At 31.2% G+C, this 27,513-nt stretch overlaps 2 protein-coding genes across 2 annotated transcripts; both read left to right on the top strand.

The window, feature by feature from the left end:
* The first annotated feature begins 1,488 nt into the window (after window positions 1–1,488).
* LOC131651035 (protein FAF-like, chloroplastic) lies at window positions 1,489–2,298 on the top strand. Its single transcript, XM_058920717.1, has one exon. It carries the CDS (start codon window positions 1,489–1,491, stop codon window positions 2,296–2,298), a length of 810 nt encoding a protein of 269 aa, XP_058776700.1.
* A 22,511-nt stretch (window positions 2,299–24,809) lies between these two features.
* LOC131647865 (protein FAF-like, chloroplastic) lies at window positions 24,810–25,856 on the top strand. The gene has a single exon (XM_058917685.1). It carries the CDS (start codon window positions 24,902–24,904, stop codon window positions 25,637–25,639), a length of 738 nt encoding a protein of 245 aa, XP_058773668.1. The 5' UTR covers window positions 24,810–24,901; the 3' UTR covers window positions 25,640–25,856.
* Window positions 25,857–27,513: the final 1,657 nt, after the last annotated feature.

Raw genomic sequence — 27,513 nt, 5'->3', positions numbered from 1 at the left:
AGCCACACTCAAATGTGTTTAAGTAAAGAAAAAGGAACCTTAATGAGTTTTTAATCCAAAACAGAAATAAAATACAAAAAAAAAAACATTAATGGACTTTTAATCCAAAAAATAAATAAATAAAATAGAAAAATGTGAAAATATTAAAATATAGTTTTAGAGTCGAAAACAAACTCTGATGGCTTAAAAAGCCCTCCTACATCAATTTCGATCGCGTCTTACGTTGAACCACAATTTCTAGAGACAATGAGGATATTTGAGTTGTTGATGGATCAAGTATTGGCAGCGTCAGAAGGGGAGAAACTGGCGACAATGAACATGCCATAGAATTTGTTGGCAAATATAGAAACGAGAAATAACCTTGGCGCAGGCTGAACAAAAGTGAGAGATCAAAGCATCATTGAGAGAAATGTTAAAGTTATGGATTTCAGCGATGATTTTGATTGGAATGTTGAGTTCCACGATGAATTATTGACCCCGAATATAGGTTTGATAGCGGCGATAATTGCACCAATACTCAAAATAATTTGGATTGAGATGAAGCGTTGATCTTTTTTTTAAGTCTAGTGGTAGAAGGAAAAAGTTGGGGTGTGAGTCAAGTAAGAATATAAAACTAATATATGAAAAGGAAAGAAAAATAAATGAATTTTAGGCTCAAATTAGTTTTACCAAACGAATGTACATGCCTTAAGATGTAATAAAAAAAAAAACCCAGGGTATGTGTCAAATGTACATGCATAGTACAGTAATTGATAATTCTACCAACGCGGAGCTAGTCAGAGTCGTAAAAAGTTGGATGGTATCAGTAAAGTCAGTCTTCCTCCTTTGATGGTTGCTAGTTTATATATGATTTCACATGCTCTATGTCCATAAGATCAATTGATTGGTCATTAAAACCCATGTCTCCCTAAGGCCAATTAATGAGACTCTTTTGCTTCTCTGTATTAGACCGGCAACTTATCATGTATTAATACGCCTTCAATGCTTTATCTGTGTATTAAAATTCTTTAGTAAAATATGTTGGCTCTGGCCTGACTTGCCTAACTTAACCTATTAAATTGACCTAGCTCTATCCTGCTCCATGGAATGGCTTTAAACTGAGTCCAACTTTTAATCCTGTTCAAATTATAGAATTCTACACAAACTATTTTCTTATAAAAATGTCCTAACTTTATAACATATAGTTATGAAAAATGTAAAAATGAAACTTTTTAATGTTAAAGTGAACCAACAACAGCCCTACCTTTAGCCATAGTATAAAATTTAAAACTTTAATTTGATTTTAGTGGTACCTCCTGTAAGGTGAATATAACAACACAGTGGAAACCAATAATAGGAATCTTGACACAGATCAAGTAGCTTTTTGGCCGGTTATAAATACTCCTGATTACTCCTACTTTCACCACCATCAACCAACCATAACCATTCATTTGCATCATACCCATCTTTACTCTTTCTTCCTCTTTTGCAACTATACCACTCCTCCCAATGAACAAACCAGATTCCTCCAAAGAAGTCTCACACTCAAACTCAAAAATCACTAGTGATCCAATGGATATATGGAGTTCAATCTTGAATCAAAAGAACAAAGATGAAGCTTCACAACTCAAAACGCCTCCTTATATTCACCCACTTGTCAAAAAATCAAAAAGTTATTTAAATGAAAAGAGTCTTGAAATGTGCACTGAGTGTCTTGGATCAGAAACTGGTTCAGATTGGTTCTCTTCTTCTTACACATCATCACCATCCTCTGAGGATGATGGAAAAATGAAAACATGTTATAATGATGATAATCCAAAAGTCATCAACAATCATTCTTTGAAGAATAAGAAAAAGGCTGGGCGTATTCCTCCTCCACTTCCTTCACTGAGTAGTCAAAGTCAACAACTCCAAATGAGGTCCCACCGTGACAATGGAAGATTGTTTTTGTTCCTACAAATTGTGTCGGTTCCTTCACAAAACAACTTCATCGCTACGAGACAAAATGGTCGCCTTATCCTCACCTTTGCTATTCGCGAAGAAGAAGAAATTTTTGAAGAAGAAGAGAGTGAGATAGAGCAACCAAATGCTTGTAGTTTTGAATTAGCGGTGAATAAGAAAGTTAAGGGTCCAAAATGGGCAGAAAAGTTCAACAAAATGACAAATTTTAAGGATGTTAAACATGTACAACATGGTTCGTTGCCACGGTCATTGACTTTGTTTAATGCTTATCAATACTATTGGCGAACCAAGGCCATACGGGAAATGCTGATCAAGAAAGTAGTAACAGCAACAAGGTTTTTGTCTCTGGGAACATGAACATATACAAAGTTTCACAAGAGTCGTTGGTTTCAGAATATGAAGTTTTGCAAGGGTTCTTGAACTATACAACGTCTTTTCTTTTCTGGGACCTCTATTGCATTTCTAACTGAATTTATTTTTCCCGTCCATGTCATTTTCCCCCGTTCCTTTATATGTTCCTTTATAAATGTCACTTAAAATTTTAGTCACTTTAAAATTTTAATGTAGTAATTATTATAATTTTATCAAAATTGTCCTTGACTAATTATTATGAGAAAGAAAAAAATATATTTAAATGATTAAAAATTAAGGGTATTATACATAAAGAAAAATTATAGCTAAAAAATAACAATTATTATTTATTTTCTTAGTATGTCTAAAAAGTCAGAATGTAATAATTAAAAAGGAATTGAGGAAGTAATTTATTTGAATTATAAATTGGATGAGTGTTGCGACGATCAATATTTTAAGGAGGGTGCAAAAATACATTCATAGTAATGTTGTGTCTCTTATAAATGTAGTTTTCAAGATGACGGATTTGCCCATCTAAAAAGGAATAGTCTATTCTCTCGTTTATCTATTATGAAAAATGCTAACCAGTGTTTTTGGGACATTCTTTAAGTGATTAAAGTGGTAAATTTTTTTAAAAACTATTTATATTTAATGCATTAAAAATGCATTGGAAATTGAAATATTAACTTTTATAAAGAATTTTTTTTTATTTAGTATGCTTAAAGAGTACCCTGAAGGAACTCGTTAGCAAGACCCATTATTTATATATAATATTAATTATATGATCCCAATTAAATAAATTTCAAAATGTGATTTTTTTCACGTCATTTAACTAATTTTAGAAGGTGAACTCTTATCTACCCAACTTAAAAAGTTGGGTAAGGTTACCTCCTATGTAAAATGCTTTGAAAACAACAAACAATTATAATATTTAATAAATAATTAAATGTGTTAAGATTATAGATGGCATCATGTAATTGGTGGAATGTACACTACCCAACTTTTTGTGATGGATAGAGAAGTTGTCACCATTTTAGAATATATGTGTGTTTTGTTAGAATATACGTTACTCATTGAATATTATTTTAAAATTACTTTATATTCACGATGCATCCCTATTTTTTTTAGTTATATGTTATGAAATTGATCATACATAACTCATTTAGTTATAGTTTTATCTTATTTATATTATGTTCACAAAATTAATTCTTTCATTTGAATTTTTTTTACATTTTGTATCAATATATCTACAATAACATAACTCCATCCAACTTCAACTCTCTAAGAAGAGTCTCGAAAAGACGTCGAAGAACACTCATAAATGATAGCGAACTTAGAGAGACCTCAAACAAAGTTCGAGGACTGTAATGTCGGGGTTTATTACTTAAAACACTTTTTCTTTATAGACCTCATGTTTGGAATCTCTAAAAAGCATTTCTCCCTTGCATGGTTCACAAGCGCGTCTTAATTTTTTGGAGGCCCCGTGTAGATTACTCGCAGTTTAACCATGACAAAATAAATAGAGACCCTATTTAACTAGGGTTTAACTATAACAAACATTTTACGAGACCCTACTTAGCTATCTTTTAAGTGTGACAAATTTTTGGCCCTGTGCATTAGCATGCCTTGCACGCCCTTAAAAATTGCCCTGCTGGTTCATACTTAAGGGATTGTGTACTTTTAGGCCTATTAGGGGGCAGAGGTACTTGGTAGCACCATAAAGAGCATACACCCTAGTAGTGGACTAGGCTCTAAAACAAAGTCAAAAAAGTCCACCCTAAATTAACAAGAGCCCTCCTAAAGTTAAGAAGATCGTCTTAAATCCTAAGAGTGCGACATAATGTTGGAAAAAGTCATAAGAGCTCACTCGAAGTTAACAAAAGCTCATCCCAATCTAACAAAAGTCTTTTAAGACTAACAAAAGTCCACCCATAATTACAAGACCAGGTTAAACCGTCTAGAAGGCGGAGATGGCCCGTCCAACCCAAAGATAACTTAACGGGATAACCAAGCAAAGAGAAATACATGCACTAATAATGCATATAAGGTAAATTGATAAACATTATGGGTCAAAAGCATAGAAGTAGTCTAATATAATTATAAAAGAATTATACTTAGATTAGAAAAAACAATTTTACAAATACCCCCAACTAGGATAATGAAGTTCTGGTTTTGGGATAAGGTAGATTGGATCTTTGTTGTCTTTGTGTTGAAGCTGGTTAATTGTCAACTTTTTTTCAGTCATATAAAGAACAATTTTCACAACTACAAAAAACACATCTAACATCGGACGCAAAGTGCGTTTGACCTCGGCTACAGAAGCGAGGTAACGAAGGATGTCATGAAAAGCTACCATTTATCATCTCGTATATTAAAACACTGAGGGGTAAAGTTAACTACACGTGGGCTTGATTCCCAACATCAACACTTTTATTATTTTTAAAACTGGATGACGCGCCAAATATTAACACTCTGTATTTTGAAGAACCGAGGTAATAGATCAATGTTCTTAACAACAATTGTAATGGAGAATAAGAGCAAGAACAACAAGAAGAACAATAATAACATCAATGACACAATTCCATTAGGAACCAAACAAACTACAATGTACATGTCATTACATCAAATTTTGCGTAAAAAGGAGTGGAAGGAATGTCAAAGAAGGGAAAAAGAAATTTGAAAAGACAAAGATATGTAATCATTTAACAGCTCGAGGTAGCTAGTCAACCAAAAGATCTTTCCAAATTTCAAGAGAAGAAAATGTGGAGAATTAAAGAAGCAATAATTAAAAGGAAACTTGACATGCGTGAAATTTTTTGGCTTTTAGACTTTCAAAGATCAGAAAAAAGGAATAACCAGAAGAACCAATATAAAAGTGGAAAACCTCTTTGAACCAAAACACAAAAATAACTCCATCCAAAGAAATCAGAGAAGAGGAAGAATCAAAATGAATACTTATGCTGAAACTTCATTTAAAGAAATCAGAGAAGAGGAAGAACCAAAACACAAAATGAGTATTTCATCAAATGTTGAGAGAACAAAAGCTGCAGTGGCTGTAGAGGTCTAAGTCGTTGAAAGAGACCCTGTTGCCGAACCTTCGAGACCCAGGAGAGCTCTCAGGAAGAGGAGATCAAGAAGAAGAAGAAGGGTGAAAAGGCTGGTTATTATTGATTCTGATGATGAAGAAGATTATACTTGGTCAAACTTTCTCTCAGCTAGTGGATTTAGATATGATTAATATAAAAAAAATGAGGTTTTTGTAAGTTTATTTAACGAAAGTCTTATTCTATGGTTTCTTATCTGTCAGCTTAAGGTTATAACTAATTTAGGGCTTTTATTTTATGGTTTCAAGGAATTTAAGAAATCCCTTCTCATACACACTAATCTATCAGCTTTCATCCTATGGTTATATGCTACTAAATCTGAATAAAACCAAAACACATTTGCATCAAAACAAAAATAAAGGAAATGTGAATGGAACACTAATGCTTCATACACAAAATTAAAAAACATAGAAATTGTAACTTACAATAAATTATCTTGTTGTCTTTCCTAGATTCCTTCTTGTTGTCTTTCCCAAATTTTTGATGCATATTCTTCAAGGCAGTTTGTACGTTAACCAATATTTATTCTTATAAAAACAGGTGTTTGCATAACCATCCAAAACACCAAAACCTAAAACAACCCAAAGTTATTGTCACAAAATTTGAATAAGAAATGATCATAGCGAAGAGGCCCAACTACGATCCATAAAATAAAGCTTCTCAACAACAACAAGAACAACAGAGAACAACAACAAGAACAACAACAATAACAATAAGAACAACAGTAATGGAGAACAACCAAAAGAACAAGAACAATAATAACATACCACAGAGAAGAGTTTTTAGATTAGTAGTGAGAGAGTTTTTTCTTTATCTAGAGAAGTAGCGTTCTTTCGTTAGGGATCCTTGGAGAATAAGTGTTATTTTGTTGCTGGAGAAGTATTGTTCTTTCGTTAGGGCTCAAAGATTGAATTAGGTAGACACTGAGGGAATAAAAAACATAAAAGAGTATTTATCGCAATTAATCAAAAACATCGAGGTAACATAGCGACGTAAAATCTATAAAAAATAAAGGCGTCTGTTTGGTTGCAAAAAGAATAAAAAATTAGTGAATTTTTATCTCGGTTTTACAGAAAACTGAGATAACATATTCGTCAAAAATCTAAAAAAAAATAAAAGAGTCATTTTCGTTTCATATAAAACATTAAATAGCAGGAGCTGGGAATCGAACATCAAATCCTGAGCATATATGTATGTCGGTTTTATTTAAATTCAGAGTAATATATTTATTATTATTTCTTAAATAAAACAAGGTGTTCCGGTCACACGTAAGTGTATTTTTTATTATACGTGGTGAAAGCTTCGTCATAAAAAAACGTTATAAGTGGTAGTGGCGTCATGCTATGGATGAAGTATTTTCGGTAGCCTTAACATTTTTTGTCCAACTAGAGCTAAATATCCTATTGTTTCCTCACCCAGATTGAGGAATTATAGTGGATTATGTTAAGGTTTATCGTCCTATGTGAAAGGGGTTGGTAGAGTCGATTTTCGTTCTTTATTTGTAAGGTGGATTCGACTATATGTTATAGAATTTTTAAGTTGTTTGGATGGTTATTGGTCCTCTCTAACGATCAAATGTCTCTTTTTGAGTTAGTTATTTTCTTAGATGGTGAGTATAGAGTTAGTGATGAGATTGCTATGATCTAACATTATATTTTTTGGTTGATTTGAAATTCCTAATATAATACTATTTTTTTTAGTTTATTAACTAATGTGAAGAATATGAAAGAAAAGAACATTTTCTTGTTTGAAAAGGACAAATATAGTAGGTATAATGTGGCTATGTTATGAACATAACTTTGGAGCTAAGAGAAATAGAGAAATCCTACTAAAAAATACTAACAACTATAAAACTAACTTCTTCATTCATTTTCTTTGATTGCTCATTACATTCACCAACCATCTATTTATAACATAAACAAAACCTAATCTAGATCCTTCTAAAGGATGATGACTCACTACTATTAACTATAATGGGCTTATAGAACTTGGGCCTAATTCATTACAGGCTAGCTTTTATGTTTTATCTACTTGACTTAAAAACCTTATCCTATGTCTAAACTAATAACAAGTCTTTGACCTAATTTCTATATAAGAAAAGGTGAATTCTTATCTATCCAACTTAAAAAGTTGGGTAAAGTTACCTCCAATGTAAAATGTTTTGGAAATATCAAATAATTGTATAATTTTACAATTAATTAAATATGTTAAAATTAAACGAGATCTTTTGATTGGTTGAAGGTACTCTACCCAACTTTTTGAGATGGGTAGAGAAGTTGTCCCTATAAGAAAATGTTTTTGCAAATTTTTTTAAAGATCTCTATTTTTATTGATGGTGGTTATTATAGGTTGAGATATAACATGTGTTCCCTAGTAGGGGATGATATTTCATGCTTAATTAATTATTATTTTTTGGTTGCTTTTTTTTGACCAGTTTAATCGGTTGTTTTTTAGGATTATTTTTTTTCATGTTTTTCTTTTTGTTGGGTTGTTCCTTTTGCATATTTGATTGTTTTTATTTGTTGTGTTTAACATTATCAGCTCGATAAATCTTGTTTAACTTATCTTTCTTTATATTTTATATTAAGTAAGAGAGTTTTTAAAATAAAAGATAGAAGAATTAGACATTAAACATTAAATTAAATAAATGATCAATCTTGATGAACACTTATGTTTACACGTGATTTCATCAAGACCATAGTCAAATTCAATAGTTAGCATTTAATCATCCTATCTTTTATTTTAAAAACCTTATTACTTGATATATCTTATATTTATAAGTGACATTGACAGCTTAGTCCCTATTAAAAATTAATAATCTCTATTTTTATTAATTTTTACAAATGAAAATGAAATTTTTATTCATTCATTTAATCTCTAAAACTAAAACAAGTATTATAATTAAACAAACTAATTTTCGTAAATGCTAAAATTGTAAATACATCTAAATATTCTTTTATTAGCAAATTGTAAGTATATAGTTAACACACTTAAAAATTATAATACATTTTCAAGTAATTTATTTCTTTATATAAAAACTATATTTTGTGTGTGGACAGACACTCAATGATTAAATTCAACTAAAAGAGACTATTACCTTCATATCCAAGTGTTTCTAAAAACATATTTAGTATTGTTATTTATGTTAAATGGAGCAGCGAATTAATATGAATACCTTTTTTTTTTCATTTGAAAAGCAATAAGTTATGCTTATAAGTAGGGGTGTTCAAAATCAAATCGGTCCAATAAAAAATCGCAAAATCAAATCAAACTAAATTGAAATCGCCAAAAAACCGTATTTGATTTGGATGTGTTTGGACCATTTTTTAACAAACTGCGCGGTTCGGTTCAGTTTGCAGTTTGTATTTTACAAATCGAATCAAACCGCGTTATGTTACAACCCCCAAACTTCAATTAATTTATATTCAACTCAAACTCAAACCTCGTATGCCTTAACCTTACGATTAAGAATGATTTTTTCTTCCTCACACTTAGGGTTTCAGTTTAAGTCTTCTCAAATCTCTCCTAGCGGTATTGCACCTTCTTCTCACCTTCTTTTCCAAATACATATCACATATTCTTTTCTAGTCTTTCATCTCTTAAGTTCTTCCTTTTTCATCTTATTATTTTTATTCTACTGTTCTCTCTTTCAATTTTGTTTATTAATTTTCCTATCGCATCTCTTTTGCTCTTTCTTTTTCATCTTCTCTAATATTTCATCTCCTTTTTTTTCTATTTTATTATAATGTTTTTTATATTATTTTATGCTACTATTTTATGTTTTTTATTCCACTTTTATCTAATATTATTTTTGTATATTAAATGAAAAGTTGTTATCCAAATATGATGAATTTTGTTGTTATTTGATAACACATGAATGACTAAATACAAAGTCATGTTGTCATCAATATGTGTATGCATGGCTCAATAAGTTTTTGTAAAAAAAAACGAACTAACCGATACAATCCAAACCGCATTGGTTTGGTTTGGTTTGGTTCGGTTTTATTTCTAAAAGCCAACCGAACTAAATCGAATCGCACACTTTTCCTTCTGCGGTTCAGATATTTTTTACCTCAAAACCGTCCAAACCGCACCGCAAACACCCCGATTTACAAGTGTAACCGTACTGAGCATAACATTAGACCATGATTTCAAACATCAAATATACTTCTCTTCAACACATTTAATTTATATAAAAAAAAAAAAGTTAACTTGAGATAATTTGTCTGTCACAATAAAATTTTCCATTGAAAATTAAACGAAATTAACCAACCAAAAATAAAGAAACAATGGAACATTGGAACAATTTGAAACGTGTCCATTGTCCTAGTCCGAGAGTACGTGTGTAGATAGGAATGACATGTAATGCATGAACTTGTGGTGGCAATATTAGTTACCTTTTATGAGAAAATACACATAAAAGTGATTGAGCAAATATAAGTACACATAAATATTGAAAAACGATACTAAAAAATAGATTCTCATGTTAGGACAGAATACTATGGATTAGGTAGTGAATGTTGTCCACAAAGACAGAATCATATCCACACCCATTCAAATTTCCCACAAGAATTTGTCTCCCTTATGTTATGCTTATGCCAATTGTTTAGTACGGAACTCAAGTAGTGGCCTCAATTCATTGTGATTGTGTTGTCCCTTTCATGTTAGTCACTTTACTTCAAAATCTTTTGTGTAAAAAGACAAGGCAATTTCTTTTTACTAGAAAATCGACTATATATCGCAATGGGACAAAATTTAGGAAGTCATTCCAAAAATATAGGACATCATCCTAATAATTTTATATTTTATTTTATTTAATTTATTTTCTGTTTTTATATTTTTGAAAAAATTTTAAAAAAATTGTAGACTCTTAATTTGATTTTATTTGATTTTTAGTTGTATTTTTCAGATTTTTATAATTTTATTTTAATCGTTTTTCTATTTTTTGATTATTTTTTTCAATATGGACAAGGAGATTCAGAGGCCCTAATAAATATATTACACGTTTGAGGGTGAGAGATAGTTCATGGAGGCGAGAACTTCTATACAGTGATTTTTGAGGTTGTTTAAAGGATCGACTCACATGAGGTGGGAGGCGCAACTAGGTTGCAGGAGGGCGGTTAAATTGACTGTTAGGCGCAATTAGCTTCATGACCAAGGAATGTGGTCATGTGAGGACTTGGTCTCCTTGGATTGTGGAAGGAGGGGTTTTTCTCTCTGACTGATCTTTTATCAGTTAGTCATTATGGGTCCACGTCATTATTCACATTTATTAGGCGAGTGGACAGTGAGAACCTTCCCCGACGGCTTCCTAGCCCTATTCGGGGCTTTGGCTAATATGCATAAGGATTTTACTTATACACCATGCATAAGTCTACATAAGCCATTGGATCATGTTTTTAATCCAGTATTGAGTATTGAGTGGTGAGTATTGAGTATTGAATAATAATAATTAATGTCTAGAATTTGATCCAATGATCCAAGGGTCCATAATAATCTATGCATGGTGCATAGATTTTTATCTATGCATAGTGCATAGATTTTTATCTATGCATGGTAACTGCACCCCCTATTCGGACTACCGGTGACTTTGTTGGACACCTCACCTCTTGCCCCCTTGTAACATTAATATATATATATATATATATATATATATATATATATATATATATATATATATATATATATATATATATATATATATATTCAAAAAAAAATTCTTAGTTCGGCCATATGACCCAAATTCGTAGGTCATACTTTATTGGGAGAATTACAAAACGAATGTGTTTTAGGCCAAGCATGATAACTAATTCAATTAGACATTTGTCCGTCCGTATAATACGTCAAACCACATGTGAACGGTTTCATCTACTCTTGATATATACTGGTGAAGCGTGTTATTTCATGTTTTCAAATTCATTCTCACTCACATATCACTTTTGATTTTTGTCATTAATTTGATTTTTGTCATTAATTTGAATGTTGGAGTATTAATTTTACAAGTCTAATCTTCTCTGTCGCATCAGAAATACAGTGTCATCGCAACAAGATACAATTTAACCACTTCATCTTTCCTTTATAATTCCCAACGAACACCAAATATATATTTTCCACCCACCAAAAGAAACAAGTTATTATTGTGTTGCTAAAGAGTAGAAAGACGAAAAAAAATTAATGAGTGTCTTTTTTGGTTTCCATATATGTATAATGAACAAAAGGTATTGTCTGTAGAACAAATAATTAAAATTAAATAAATGGTTGATCTCATCCATGAGAAATAGTTCTTTCACATCATCTCTAATCTAAACCACTAAAAATGTGAAATTTCAAAGAACAAATTCTTTTAATTGTTTCTTCCTTTAACATTTGTAGGTAAAGTTCTTAGAATAAGTGCTACATTTTTCAAGAATCTCCATTCCAGCATATAATATAACTCAAACAATATGCACCCTCACGCAATCTTCCACTATATATTGCATTTTGGATGGTTAAAAATAGTATTCAAGCGATTCTCCACTTGTTTGATGACAAGAAGCCAATAATGAAAACAAGTATAAACAATAATACACTATATATTAATTTATTAAATATCAAATAGAGCCACTATGGCTGTCACACTTTCATGATTTAATGTACTAATATTAATTGTACGTACTCAACTGTTGAAAAGTTTTCAGAGGTCATCAATTAAGTTTAACTTAATTTTCAGCTTATTAGGTTCAAAGTTGATGCAAGCTAATCCAATAACATATGAGGTTTAAGAAAAACATAGGATTGATAGAATCCAACCAAAGGTGAAATCATCCAACTATTGACAGTGATGTTTATTATGATAAATACATGGACACTAATTAGTTAATTAGTTCAAGTGATTAGTAGAAACATTTTTCATATGCTTGTGAATATATATATATATATATATATATATATATATATATATATATATATATATATATATATATATATATATATATATATATATAGTGTGGCAAAGCGGACGGCCTGTCCCGCCCCGCCATATGCCCGCCAAAAAAAGAGCAGGGCGGACATGCCTGCCTAGTTAAAATAGGCATAAAAACTTAGCCCTGGTGGGTTGGCGGACGGCGGACTTGTCCGCTTATTTATTTATTTATTTATTATTTTTTAATAGATTATTATACTTTTTTACATTTTAATTAGATTTTTCACATAGTTTTTAGAATAATTTTTTATAAAGTATCTTTTAAAAAAAATTTACTTAAAAAATATTACATATATTCACAAGTAAATGTATAAAATAAAATTATCAAGAATTAGAAATACTATAATTAACTAAACAAGAGCGGATTTTAATGGAGCGACGGGTTTTGGCGTGCGGCGAGCTACGGCGGAGCGGCGGATTTTGGCGGAGCGGTTAAATATGCTTGTGATTCTCATAAATATCTTATATTTTATTTTTAGATTTTTTAAAAATTAATTTCAAAAAATGATTGCTTTAAAAATTTTCATTCATATTTTTTGATCCATCGTGCTAAAATTATAGGTAATTCAGTCGTTAATTAGTAAATCATCGCTAATTCTGCTAAATTGCAGGAAATATCAAAAGTGTGAATAATTTTTTTTGGGAAAAGTATTCTTTAAAAGAATTTTTTTGAAAGGTTAAAAATAAAATATAAAACATTTAGAAGAATCCTAAAGATATTCATTTATATATTATACAAGTAAGCACTTGAAAAGCGATTCCCACCATATAAATTTCCGTGACATGTCAATTCCAATTACGTACACCCATTATATTGTGAACGAATTAACTCTTTTAATGGAATAATATACAAATTTGAATAGATTAAATTTGGTTATGATTGACTTAGTTTAATGATAATTGAGCAGTTAATAACACAACAAGAAAAATGATATATTGAGATATCCATATTTAGGATATATTAATTGTTGTCACTTAATATTACTTTTACCTACATTTATATGACTTTTACTTACAACTATATTCCATTAAAAAAAATTGAATAGTTTTTTATTTTGAACAAATAATGTTTTAATAAATAATATTAAAAATTTAATATCTTCACTAAAAAAATATAAAATTTAATTTTATTAATTACTAATTAAAAATATAAACTTAATTTTAATCCCAAAAATATAAATGTATCTCGTTTTCTTTAATTCTCATTTATTGTCGTTCTCGTTCCCTTTTTACATCCACCATCATTGTTCTTTTTTAGACCCGCTCTGCCTTTTCATTTTAGACTCTTTCACCATTCCATTCTACACCCGTCTCAGTTGTTCAATTCCAATTTTTCTTCGACGTTCCTGTTAAATCGGTAAAGGGCAAGCAATAAAAAATTTGGAAATATTTATCTGAGAATTTATAGTGTCCACAGAGATAGTCGTTAGAATGCTATTCAACGATTTCTATGTTTTCGAGCTCGGTTTGAATGGATTAAAGTATGAAAACAGAAAATAAAACATATCAACAAAAAATAAATACATTCTTAAGAGAGAATAACTTATCAGGCATGCAAATATACTCACTCGTCACAAACTTAAACTTATCGATCAATTGCACTCTACTTACAATACTTGTCATTAGCATCACGTGTCTCTCACGTCAGTGTTCATCTATGAACCACCTACGAAACACATCACAACCAAGGTTATCTCTAACACAAAGTTGTAAAAACATCTGTATTCTTGCGTCAACGATCTGTCGCGTGCAACTCGAATACAGAAGCATTAAGTTTTGACACACAAGTGATTGTCAACTCTTAATCCATCTCTAGAGTTTAGAAACTAACATATATTCGTCCCTAATCAGGATCCGTGAAGTTTATCTCTAAAGAAACACAAATCCCAAACATAAATGCAAAAAGATTAGAGAAGATAACAATAACAATTTATAAAGCAGATTTTATACAACGCCATGAATGATAAATCTACATAAGATTCGAGTAAATATACAAACAAAACTCAACACAAAGGAAATACATAAAGAGGAGAAGAGATAAACCTAACATCTCGCGCTTTGTCAGCTTTGATTGATGAGCAATCCACCTTCGATCATCCAAATGCACGACCCAATGTTGTTTTCTAAGCTAATCCTAACCTAAGAATAAAGTTGATGGAGTTGGGATGCAAAAAACCCCCAAAACCATAACCTAACTATGTTAAAAATGAAAGAATATGAAGAAAAATATGCGCAGGCTGGCTAAGCGAGCTACACTTATTCCTAAAATATCTAGTACAGTAAAAGAGACCTCGCTTAGTGAGCTAACCGAGCTAAGCAAGCTCAAAAAATATGCTCTACTTTGTTTCAGAAGTTCCTAGCGCGCTACAGCTTGGCTTAGCGAGCTTCTGCATAATTTCCATTTTATTGCTCCAAAATTGCGTAATTGAAGTTGTCCCTTCAACACTTTATTACTCGAGGTTCTGATATGCATCAATACCTATAAAACGTATGAAAAATGGTCAAACGGTACATAAAACGAATCAAAACTCAATTATGCAAATATTTAGTATTTATGTATTTATTTGTTTCAATTTTTCATTTGAATTTAAATTCAAAACGTTAAGCTAGGGTTTAGAGTTTTTGTATGTTTTATTTATGATTTTTCTTTTGAATTTATCATTAGTGATAATGAGTTAAGATTTATTGTTCTTGTGATCATTGGATAAATGGTTATTCCGAACATTAAGATATTTGTGGCATTGGGTATAGATAAATTTTTTATTCATACTAGCACACATCAGGGAAAAATAAATGTGTGAGTCTTTTTAAGAGGTTTTCATTGTACGTAGGGGCGTTCGCGGTGCAGTTTTAACGTAAAAAATCATCCGAACCGCGAGAGAAAAAAGTGTGTGGTTTGGTTTGGTTCGGTTGAATTATAGAATTAAACTGAATCAAACCAAATCAAAATAATGTGGTTTGGTTTGGTTCGATTGGTTTGGTTTGGTTTTTTTACAAATATTTGTCGAGCCATACATACCTATAAAGATCACAATATAACTTTGTATTTAGTGATTTATGCATTGTCAAATAACAACAAAATTCAACATATTTGGATAACGACTTTCTATTTAATATACAAAAATAATATTAGATAAAAATGGAATAAAAAACATAAAATAGTAGCATAAAAAAATATCAAAAATATTATATTGAAATAGAAAAATAAATGAAAGATTAGAGAAGATGAAAAAGAAAGAGCAAAAGAGAGGAGAGATTAAATAAGAAGAGGAAAATTAAAAACGTAATTGGAAGAGAAAACATTAGAATAAAAAGAATAAGATGAAAAAGAAAGAACTAAAGAGATGAAAGACTAGAAAAGAACAGGTGATATGTACTTGGAAAAGAAGATAAGAAGAAGGCACAATACCGCTAAGAGCGATTTTAGAAGACTTAAACTGAAAACTTTAGTTTGAGGAAGAGAAAATCATTCGTAATTGTAAGGCTAAGGCATAATAGGTTTGAGTTTGGGGTGGATATAAGTTAACTGAAGTTTGGGGGTTGTTACATAATGCGGTTTGGTTCGGTTTAGTTCAGTTTGTAAAATACAAACCGCAAACCGAACCGCGCGGTTTATTAAAAAATGACCCAAACACATCCGAACCAAATGAGATTTTTTGCGGTTTTGATTTGGTTTGGTTTTGCGGTTTTCTATTGGGCCAATTTGGTTTTGAACACCCCTAATTATATGTTGCCTTAAGAATAATATTTTTTAGACGTAATTAGCAGAATTAAAATCAAGATGATAAATATATGTTTTTTAAAGTCTGACGGCTGATCCAGAATTCTTAGACAACATGCGAGACTATATTTGTTTTCTAATGAAGACACGACGACTTCTTCTAGCAACCACAACAAAATCAACAGAAGCCTCAACTACAAATAACAGCTCGTCAATATAGAACCGGAGGTCACTTTAAAAGATATCATCATAATTAAAAAATTATTTAAATAACTATAATACAATTTTAATGATATTATACTAGTATTTTATTTATTTGATTAATAATTTGTTTATTTTTCTATTTATAATTACTTAATAATTTATTATAAATAAAAAATGATTAAATATACTATAATTATATTAAATAATAATTTAAAATAATTAAATATCAATTAAATCAATTAAAACAAAGAATAAAAATAAATAAGGTGTTTTTTTTTCTATTGACTCCTCTTATTAAAATTAGGACGGAACGCCAATAGCGTTGACTACTCCCCCTTCGGAAAAAAATTTGCTTGAAAGTGAGTACTTTAGCATTGGTATTTTAAAAATTGAAGTGGAAAAGTGGGATACTCAGGTAAAGTAAAAGAAATTTGAACTTTTGTAGTTGTAAAAAAAAATAATAATATGGTATATACATGCATAATAGGACAAGATGGAAATTTTTGGGTTGAATCATGTCAGATTATTATTTAAACGATCCTTATATTTACAAAATATTGCAGGGGACAAAATCAACTTGAAATCTATTGAAGAGTAATTCAATATTCAGAAGATTGACTGATCTTCTGATGGTTACTCAGAAGATAGTATTGACCAGAAGATGTTATCTGGGTCCCATTAGCTTAGCTGTTTAGTAGTAAGGGTACTTTAGTATTTTTGTAGTACTGTACTGTTTGTACCTTAGACTTGTTCACTAAGTTTACTGTTTTAGGGCTTATGTGGCAAGATTTTCTTTTCTTATAAATAGCCTTGTAATAGCTATCATTAATAGTAGAATACAACATTTATTCTCTCATCTCTTTTGCGCCGTTATTCTATTATTCTCTTTGTCACCATCTTTATTCATTGGGCACCAACAATTGGTATCTAGAGCTCCGGTTCCAAACACAGGGAAACACGAGTGAACGTGAGTTTGTTTGACTGTGTGATTGATTTTGTTTCTGGGAAACAAAGTTGTGTTGAATCACATTTTTCTTGATTGTTTGTGGGTTGGGAAACACTGTGTGAGTGTGAGTGAAATCTGTTTTTGTCTGCACAAGTTTAAAGATGAGTGGAAGCAACTTGAATACCAAACTTCCAGTTCTTGATGGTAAAAACTGGAATAGATGGATGATTCAAATGCGTGTATTATTTGGTGCTCAAGATGTTTTAGATCTTGTCACTGGAGGATATATTCCGGTTGCAGCGGATGCAACGGAAGAACAAAGAGAAGCGCAGAGAGAGACGAAGAAGAGAGACCAAAAGGCGTTGTTCTTCATCCATCAGTGTGTGGATGTGAATGTGTTTGAGAAGATTGCTGATTCTATGACGTCAAAGGAGGCGTGGGATATACTGGTCAGGTGTTACGGTGGTGACGTATCAGTGAAGAAGGTGAAGCTTCAATCCCTGAGAAAGCAATATGAGAATCTCAACATGAAGAACAATGAGAAATTCTCTGAGTATATCTCTAGAGTGATTATGATCACTAATGAGATGAAGGCTTGTGGAGAAACTCTTTCTGAACAAGTAATCATAGAGAAGATATTGAGGTCACTTACTCCTCAATTTGATTATATTGTTGTATCCATTGAACATTCTAAAGATCTGGAAACCATGAGAATAGAAGAGTTGCAAAGCAGTTTAGAAGCACAAGAGTTGCGTCTGACTGAGAGAACTTTTGAGAGAGAAGTTGAGCAAGCTCTGAAGGCTTCTTTTGTCAAGAAGGACCAGAAGCATAGAAGTGGTGATAGATTCCAGAAGGAAGCCTCAACTTCTGATGAGAAGAGATATCAGAAGGGAAAGGATAAGAAGAAAGTTCAATGTTACTGTTGCAAACAGTTTGGCCATTTTGCTAGAGACTGTTTGGCAAACAAAGGAAGGAGATCAGAAGAAGCAAATATAGCCAGAGGAGGATCAGATGATGAACCTGTGCTATTGATGGCTTCAGAGTCGGACAAAAGATGTTCGTCAGAATGGTGGTATATGGACACTGGGTGTTCAAATCACTTGACTGGAAACAAACAATGGCTGATAGACTTTGACTCTGAAAGGAGGACAAAGATCAGATGTGCTGATGATAAGTACCTATATGCAGAAGGTATGGGAAATGTCAAAGCCAAAGTGAAGAATGGAAAGACTGTTCTGATCAAGGATGTTTGGTATGTTCCTGGAATCAGAAGCAATCTGATGAGTGTGGGTCAGCTCATTGAGAAAGGTTTCTCAGTTGTTATGAAGAACAACCTCTTGAAGTTGTATGATTCCAATCAGAAGTTGATTATGCAATCTGAACAGGGAATCAACAGAACATTCAAGGTGAATGTAGAAACAGCTGAAACAGAGTGTCTGAGTGCTGAAGGCTCAGAAGGTGATAGTAAGTTGTGGCACAAGAGGTTGGGGCACTTGAAATATAGAAGTCTGGGGCATCTAAGTTCTAAGAAGCTCGTACGTGGCATTCCTAAGATTGTAAAGCCTGAGAAGTCATGTGAGGTATGCATGAAAGGCAAACAACCCAGATTGCCATTTGTATCAGAAGTTGCTCCAAGAGCAAAGCATGCTCTGGGAGTAGTGCACTCTGATGTGTGTGGACCATTTCCAGAACCTTCACTTGGAGGAAATAGGTATTTTGTGTCTTTTGTGGATGAGTTCACAAGAATGACATGGGTAACTCTCATTAAGTTTAAGAATGAGGTGTTTACAGAATTCCAGAAGTTCAAGGTGAAGGCTGAGAAGCAGAGTGGTCAGAAGATAAAGATTCTCAGAACGGATTGTGGAGGCGAGTATAACTCTACAGAATTCCAGAAGTTCTGTGATGATAATGGAATTGAGCATGAAGTTACTGCTCCTTATACTCCTCAACACAATGGTCTTGCTGAACGTAGAAACCGTACTTTGCTTGATATGACGAGAAGTATGCTTAAAGAGAAGAAGCTTCCTCATAATCTATGGGGAGAAGCTGTTGCTACTGCAGCATATGTGCTCAACAGGTGTCCAACGAAGAGGCTGAAGGAAATTGTTCCTTTAGAGAAGTGGACTAAAGAGAAACAGAGTGTTAGTCATCTGAAGGTTTTTGGTTCTGTGTGTTACAAACACGTTCCAGAAGCTAGAAGGAAGAAGCTGGATGATAGAAGCAAAGTGATGTTATTGGTGGGGTACCACAGTACAGGTGCATACAAGCTCTATTGTCCAGAGACTAACAAAGTTGAAGTCAGCAGAGACGTCATCGTGAAGGAATCAGAAGTTTGGGATTGGAGAAAGTCTCAACCAACTTCTGATATAGAGATAACTTTTGAAGAAAAGTTAGAGTCAGAAGATGAATCTTTTGAAGATGAGTCAGAAGATGAAGCATCTTCTGAAGATGAGTCAGATGGAGAATCTGATTCTGATCCAGATTCTGATGATGATCCAGAGTCTGGTGGTAGTCATGATTCTGGAAGGGAAAACTCTGAAGACATAGGGTCTGGAGGACAAGCTTCTGGAGATGATCATGGAGGTGGTGACTCTGGAGTAGCTGACTCTGAAGTAGCTCAGCGACCACAAAGAGTCAGAACTATACCAAGAAGGTTTGCAGATTTTGACATGTTGCAAGACACAGAAGTTGACTCAGAAGGAGAGGTCATTCAGTGCGCCATGTTAGTAGATTCTGAACCAGTGAGTATAGAAGAAGCGCTCAAGAAGAAGGTCTCGCTGAATGCCATGAAAGAAGAACTTGAGGCTATAGAAAGAAACAAAACTTGGAAGCTGACAGAACTTCCAAAGAAGAAGAAAGCCATCAGCGTCAGATGGGTTTTCAAAGTAAAGCTGAAGCCAGATGGATCAGTTGGTAAACACAAAGCAAGGATAGTGGCTAGAGGTTTTCTTCAGAAACCTGGACTAGATTACTTTGAGGTGTTTGCTCCTGTAGCTAGACATGAAACAATCAGACTGGTGATTGCGTTAGCTGTGAACAGAGGTTGGTCCTTGATGTATCTGGATGTAAAGTCTGCATTTGTGAACGGTCCACTACAAGAGGAGGTATACGTGTCACAACCCCCTGGCTTTGTGAAAAAGAATAAGGAAGGGATGGTGTACAAATTACACAAAGCTCTGTATGGATTGAAGCAAGCGCCCAGAGCTTGGAATTTGAAAATTGATTCATTTTTCAAGAAGCAAGGGTTTCAGAAGTGTGAGATGGAATATGGAGTTTATGTGCAACATTCTGGATGCAATATGATTCTGTTGTGTCTTTATGTTGATGACATATTGCTTACGGGGAGTTGTCTAGAAGATCTGATGAAGTTCAAGAAGGTGCTGATGAATGAGTTTGAGATTACAGACCTTGGGAAAATGTCATATTTTCTAGGGATGGAGATTCTGTACTCAGAAGATGGTATCATTCTGCATCAGTTGAAGTATGAGTTAGAACTTCTGAAGAAATTCAAGTTGGAGAATTGCAAAGCTGCTGTTACACCGTCAGAAGTTAATCAGAAGTTGGACTCTGATTCTGAAGGTGAAGATGTTGATGCTACGGTATTCAAACAGCTGGTTGGTTCTCTAAGGTATTTGTGTAATACTAGGCCAGATATATGCTATGCAGTTGGATTGGTTAGTAGGTTCATGAGTAAACCTAAGTGGTCCCATTACCAAGCTACTGTCAGAGTCTTGAGATATGTCAAGGGAACTCTGAAATTTGGCATATTGTTTCCTTCTGGGAGAAAGGAAGAATCAGAGTTATTGAGTTATTCTGATTCTGATTGGTGTGGAGACAGAGTTGATAGAAGGAGTACTTCTGGATATTTGTTCATGTTTCTGGGAGGCCCTATCTCTTGGAGTTCCAAGAAGCAACCTGTTGTTGCTCTATCAACCTGTGAAGCTGAGTACATCGCAGGCACTGTAGCTGCATGTCAAGCTGTGTGGCTTCTGAATCTATTAGAAGACCTGAAGATTAGGGTGAAGAAGCCTCTGAAGCTAATGATTGATAACAAGTCTGCAATCAATCTTGCCAAGAATCCGGTGTTACACGGAAGAAGCAAGCATATTGAGACTAAGTATCATTTCTTGAGAATCCAAGTCCAGAATGGAACATTAGAAGTTGTGCATTGTAGCACTCAGAAGCAAGTGGCAGATGTTCTGACAAAGGCGATCAAGACGGATCAATTTCTGCTCTTGAGGGATGGAATTGGCGTTGTCAGTTTTGATTGAAGAATATGAATTAAGGGATGGTATTGAAGAGTAATTCAATATTCAGAAGATGGACTGATCTTCTGATGGTTACTCAGAAGATAGTATTGACCAGAAGATGTTATCTGGGTCCCATTAGCTTAGCTGTTTAGTAGTAAGGGTACTTTAGTATTTTTGTAGTACTGTACTGTTTGTACCTTAGACTTGTTCACTAAGTTTACTGTTTTAGGGCTTATGTGGCAAGATTTTCTTTTCTTATAAATAGCCTTGTAATAGCTATCATTAATAGTAGAATACAACATTTATTCTCTCATCTCTTTTGCGCCGTTATTCTATTATTCTCTTTGTCACCATCTTTATTCATTGTGCACCAACAAAACCCACGTATTGGGAAAGTGTTTTTAAGTTGGGTTTGTATCTTTCACACTTATATTTTAAGATCTCATAATTATATATCACTTTCATGTTAAAGAGTACTCGATACACTAATTGATAACAATACCAGCGTAAAGTCTGTCAAGTTGCAAATTTGAATTGTATCAACAAAATATGTCTTCCTCCTTTAAGGGTTACTAGGTTATATATGATCCCACATGCTCTATATCCATAAGACCAATTGATTGGTCTTTACGACTCATATCTCCTTGTCTATTTAAGTAATCAATTCTTCTTTCTTCTCTGTTTGAGACTAGTCACTTATGGCTTATTAATATGCCTTGATTGGTCTATTTGCGTGTTAAAATAAATTAATAAAATATGTTGGCCATTTTCCGACCTGCTTAACTTGATCCATTAAGTTGAACTAGCTTTATCATGTCCCATGAAATGACTTAAAATTGAGAAATTTTGTTGACTCCGAATTTGAATTCGGTCCAAATTATATGATTGTACACAGATAATTCTCTTATAAAAATGTTCTAATTTTTTTAACATAGTTTAAGAAAATGTAGAAAAGAAACTTTTTAAAATTGTGTATAACAATTAAAAGTGAACCTAACAACAGCCATACTTTTACCCATAGTATAAAATTTAAGAAAAATGATATTTGACATAAATTCTTACATCTACGCCGCATGTCATTGTTCATAAATACAGTGAACAGTAACATTCATAATTTTGACTTTTTTTTACATTTTTTTTTATAAAACAACTTTGGTTGATGATGTGTAAAAACTTGGTTAATACAATTCATAGATTAGTTGATATATGTTTTGAGGTTAAAAAATAGTCTTAAGTGAAAAAATAAAATTAGTTAATTGAATGTTAAAAATTGACTAATATAATTTATAATTTGGCTATTGAGTGCCCATATATCAAAAACTATGTCGTGGTAAAACAACATTGGTTAATCTTATGCATAGAGTTGGTTAATACAGCTCATTGGTTAATGAGTTTTCAAAGATTAAAAAAAAATTAAATAATAAAATAAAGTTGGTTAATATAGTATAAAGATTAGTTAATCTATTTTATAACTTAATGTCTAAAATTTGTTAATATTTTATATTTTATTGATTAATGAAGTGGTGAAAGTGATTAGTAAATTATAAGTAAAATAATTAATAATATATATGTCTTTATAGTTAATGTAAAAGTGAAGTTGATTAATAACACAAATTATAGTTATATTACAAATTAATTTTAAAACTAAAAATATTTTACTGAAAATAATATTTTTTATTTAAATAAATTAATTAAAACAGTGTTACACTATTCCCTATATAAATTCGTTGAATATTAGTTGGATTAAATATTTGGTGTCATACTTAAGGAAATTTCTTTACCAACCTCCCTACTTTCTTAGTCACCTCCGGTGAAAAACCCAAAATACACCTAACTTCAGAAATGCATTTCCGAATTTTTTTTTTTCAAAATTTGTCTTATTTCGGAAATGCACTTCCGAAAACACGAAAAAAATGTGTTTTCGGAGATGCATTTCTGAAAACACCCCTTTTTTGGGTTTTCGGATATGCATTTCTGAAAACACCCTTTTTTTTTTGGAAGAGGGGTGTCTTCGGAGATGCATATCCGAAATATTCCAAGACCAAATTGGTCTGGTAATATTTCAGATATACACTTCCGAAAGAATTCAATAATTATTAAAAAATTAAAATCAAGATGAATCAATACAATTAATAGGTATAAAATCAAGGTGAATCAATAAAATGAAGGTGAATTAATAAAATCAAGGTGAATCAAAATTTCCTAAACAATTTTAAAGTTAAAAATTATTTTACTAACTTATATAAATCAAAAACATTTTAATTTCATAAGTAAATTTTGAATTATATATAATTAAATATAAAATTTATTCATTAAATAAAATTAACACAAAATCTTTTTTTAATTTTTTTAAACTAAGTAAAAAATTATAACTCATTTTTAATTATGAATCAGAATAGAAATATATAAATATATAATAATAATTATTAATTTTTTAAGTGAAATATATAAATATATAAAAATTATTATATAAATATATAAATATATAATAATTATTATAAATTAAAACACTCATTTTTTTAATTTTTTTAATTATTATATAAATATATAAATATATTTATAATTAATATATAATAATCATTATATGAATATATAAATATATAATAATTTTTATAAATATGTAATAATTATTAATTATTATATAAATATATAAATATATAAATTAAAACACTCATTTTTTAAATTTTTTTGTAAATACATAATAATTATTATAAATAAATAAATATATAAATAAAAAATTATAACTCATTTTGTAAGTGAAATTATTTTAATTTTTTTAATAAAAATTATTTTAAATTTTAAAACATGAATCAGAATAGAAATATATAATAATTATTATTCATAACTCATAAATTATATCAAAATATATAATTATTATTATTCATTACTCATAAATTATATCAAATTTATGATATATGAATTAATTAATATCCTAAAATTAATTTTTGGGATTTTTAGATTTTTTTTTGTTTTTTCGGAGATGTATCTCCGAATTAATCAAAATTTCAAATTTTGGGATTTTTTTGGAAATGCATTTCCGAAGTCTGAAAAATTTAAAAAAAAATATTTTGGAAATGCATTTTTGAAGCAGGGGTAAAGTGAGGTTTTCGCTGGAGTGACCCATAATGAGGTGGGTAAAGAAAAAACCCATACTTAGTGTTAAAGTAGCAAAATTTAAGGCTTTATTTTGATTTTGTGGTACTTGTTGTAAGGTCAATATAACTACACAGTGGAAACCCATAATAAGGAATCTTGACACATCAAATAGCTTTTAGGCCACTTATAAATACTCCTCCTGATTACTCCTACTTTCACTACCATCAACCAACCAACCATAATCATTCATTTGCACCATACCCATCTTTACTCTTTCTTCCTCTTTTGCAACTCAAACATTCAAACTCAGAATTCAGTAGTGATCCAATGGATATATGGAGTTCAATCTTGAACCAAAAGAACAAAGATGAAGCTTCACAACTCAAAACTTCTCCTTATATTCACCCACTTGTCAAAAAATCAAAAAGTTATTTAAATGAAAAGAGTCTTGAAATGTGCACTGAGACTCTTGGATCAGAAACTGGTTCAGATTGGTTCTCTTCTTCTTACACATCATCACCATCATCTGAGGATGATGGAAAAATGAAAACATGTTATAATGATGATAATCCAAAAGTCATCAACAATCATTCTTTGAAGAATAAGAAAAAGGCTGGGCGTATTCCTCCTTCACTCCCTTCACTGACAAGTCAAAGTCAACAACTTCAAATGAGGTCCCACCGTGACAATGGAAGATTGTTTTTGTTTCTACAAGTTGTCGTGTCGGTTCCTTCACACAACAACTTCATCGCTACACGACAAAATGGCCGCCTTATCCTCACGTTTGCTAATCATGAAGAAGAAGAAATTGCTGAGGAAGATGTGAGTGTGATAGAGAAACCAAATGCTAGTAGTTTTGAATTAGCAGTGAATAAGGAAATAAAGATGCCAAAATGGTCGGAAAAGTTCAACTTAGTGGCAAATTTTAAGGATTTTAAACTTGTACAACATGGTTCGTTGTCTTTGATTAATGCTTATCAATATTACTGGCGAACCAAGGCTATACGGGAAATGTTGATCAAGAAAGTTGTAATAGCAACAAGGTTGTTGTCTCTGGGAACATGAACATATATATCAAGCTTCACAGGAGTGTTTGGTTCAGAAATTGAAGTTTTGCAAGGATTCTCGAACTACAACGTCTTTTCTGTTCTCGGACCCATGTTGCATAGCTACTGAATCTTTTATTTTCTCTCCTTTATGTGTTGTAATTAAATTACAAGCTGTGTTCTAAAATGACAAAATGGTGAAAGTGAGTAAATGTTAATAAATGCATGTAATAAAGTTTCACATTGGAAGATTCACTCAATCTCAAAGTCTTTATAAAGAGTTAATACCATTAACTCAACAAAAGGACAAAAGAGGATAAAGTGTCACATTGACAAATTATTTAAGTCCATATAATATAAGTTTTATTTAGAAAAAACAATACAATTAACTACTTACAAAAACTTAGTTGACTGATGAACATATAAAGTAAGAAAAAACAATAACGTATCAACCTAAACAAATTTACACTAAAATTTTACATTCGAACGACTCAGACTCTATGTAACCAATCATCATCGTCAAAATTAAGATATAAGATACACCTCTTTATCTTTTGAAGAATGCATTTTTAATTTGGTATTTTATTCCTCAAATCATTAAGTTTTATCATTAAATTTTATTAAGATGACATGAATAACCTTAATGAAGTAGATGGTCTTTTATCTTTAAATCTTTAGTAAATTTGTCTCTCATCCATGAAAATTATGAATATTTAACATTTTTAAAATGATGCAGTAAAAAAGAAAAGGAAATACAAAACAAAATTATTGAAAATTTTAACTATAATGATTTATTGCATAGAGTCTGAGTAACTCGAATCTAGAATTTTTCTTATTCATAAAATGATGAAGATTTAACATTTTTAAAAATAATGAAAAAAAAAGGAAATATGAAACAAAGTTATTGAAAATTTTGACTATGATGATTGATTACATAGAGTCTGAGTCGTTCGAATAAAGAATTTAGCTAATCTATAAAATAATAAAGATTTAACATTTTTAAAAATATTGGAGGAAAAAAATATAAAACTAAATTATTAATTTTTTCCTATTTATTTACCATTTTAAAATTTAAATGGCATCATCTTATTTATCAATTATATAATTTAAACATATTTTTTCGTTTAAAGTCATTTCCTCTCTTTTATTCTCTTCATCTCATCGTCTCAGTTACAATTCTTATTATACTAAATAAAATTAAAATATACTTATAATCCAATATTACTTAAAAAAATTCATCAATATACCCGCACGCGGGTCTCAATCATATATATATATATATATATATATATATATATATATATATATATATATATATATATATATATATATATATATAGTTGTGGTTAAATAAATGAAGATGGACAGAGAGAGAAAATGATTTTTTTATAGAAAACAATTTCATCCATTAGATGAAAAAGAGGGAGTATAAACATAAAGAAAGAAAATGTATTAGGGCAATTTCCATCCGCACATTAACAATAACATAAATAATTAAGACTAACAAGTTATGTACATTAAAAAGCTTTGAGAGGTTAGAAATCAAAAGGAAGACACCAATTCAAAACTTTAATCCAATCAACCAAGTGAAGTTCTTCCGCAAGAGACAAGAGAGTTTTGGAATTTCAATCTTTAAATCTATCCGATTACGGATCATATTTTTAGCTTTGACACTAGCTTTATCACGCTCAAATCAATTATGCAGATTCACAATATTGATTAATCTCACAACTTCTGGATGAAACAGTTGTTGACTGAAAGAGGGGTTTGATTTGTCACATCCCTAGTAAGATTCTTACTAAAAACACATTTTCTTCATCCAAACTTCTTTGAGACATTTCATCAAATACCTTAAACACAAACTTAAAACAACCTAAGCATAATAACAACACT

The sequence above is a fragment of the Vicia villosa genome, linkage group LG2 (genome assembly GCF_029867415.1).
Source record: "Vicia villosa cultivar HV-30 ecotype Madison, WI linkage group LG2, Vvil1.0, whole genome shotgun sequence".
Classification (NCBI taxonomy): Eukaryota; Viridiplantae; Streptophyta; class Magnoliopsida; order Fabales; family Fabaceae; genus Vicia; species Vicia villosa.
The sequence above is the reverse complement of the archived record's forward strand: the minus strand, read 5'-3'. Positions and strand labels throughout refer to the sequence as shown.

Excerpts from the sequence above, each read along its gene's own strand:
- LOC131647865 (XM_058917685.1), top strand. The coding sequence starts at position 24,902 with ATGGATATATGGAGTTCAATCTTGAACCAAAAGAACAAAGATGAAGCT.
- LOC131651035 (XM_058920717.1), top strand. The coding sequence starts at position 1,489 with ATGAACAAACCAGATTCCTCCAAAGAAGTCTCACACTCAAACTCAAAA.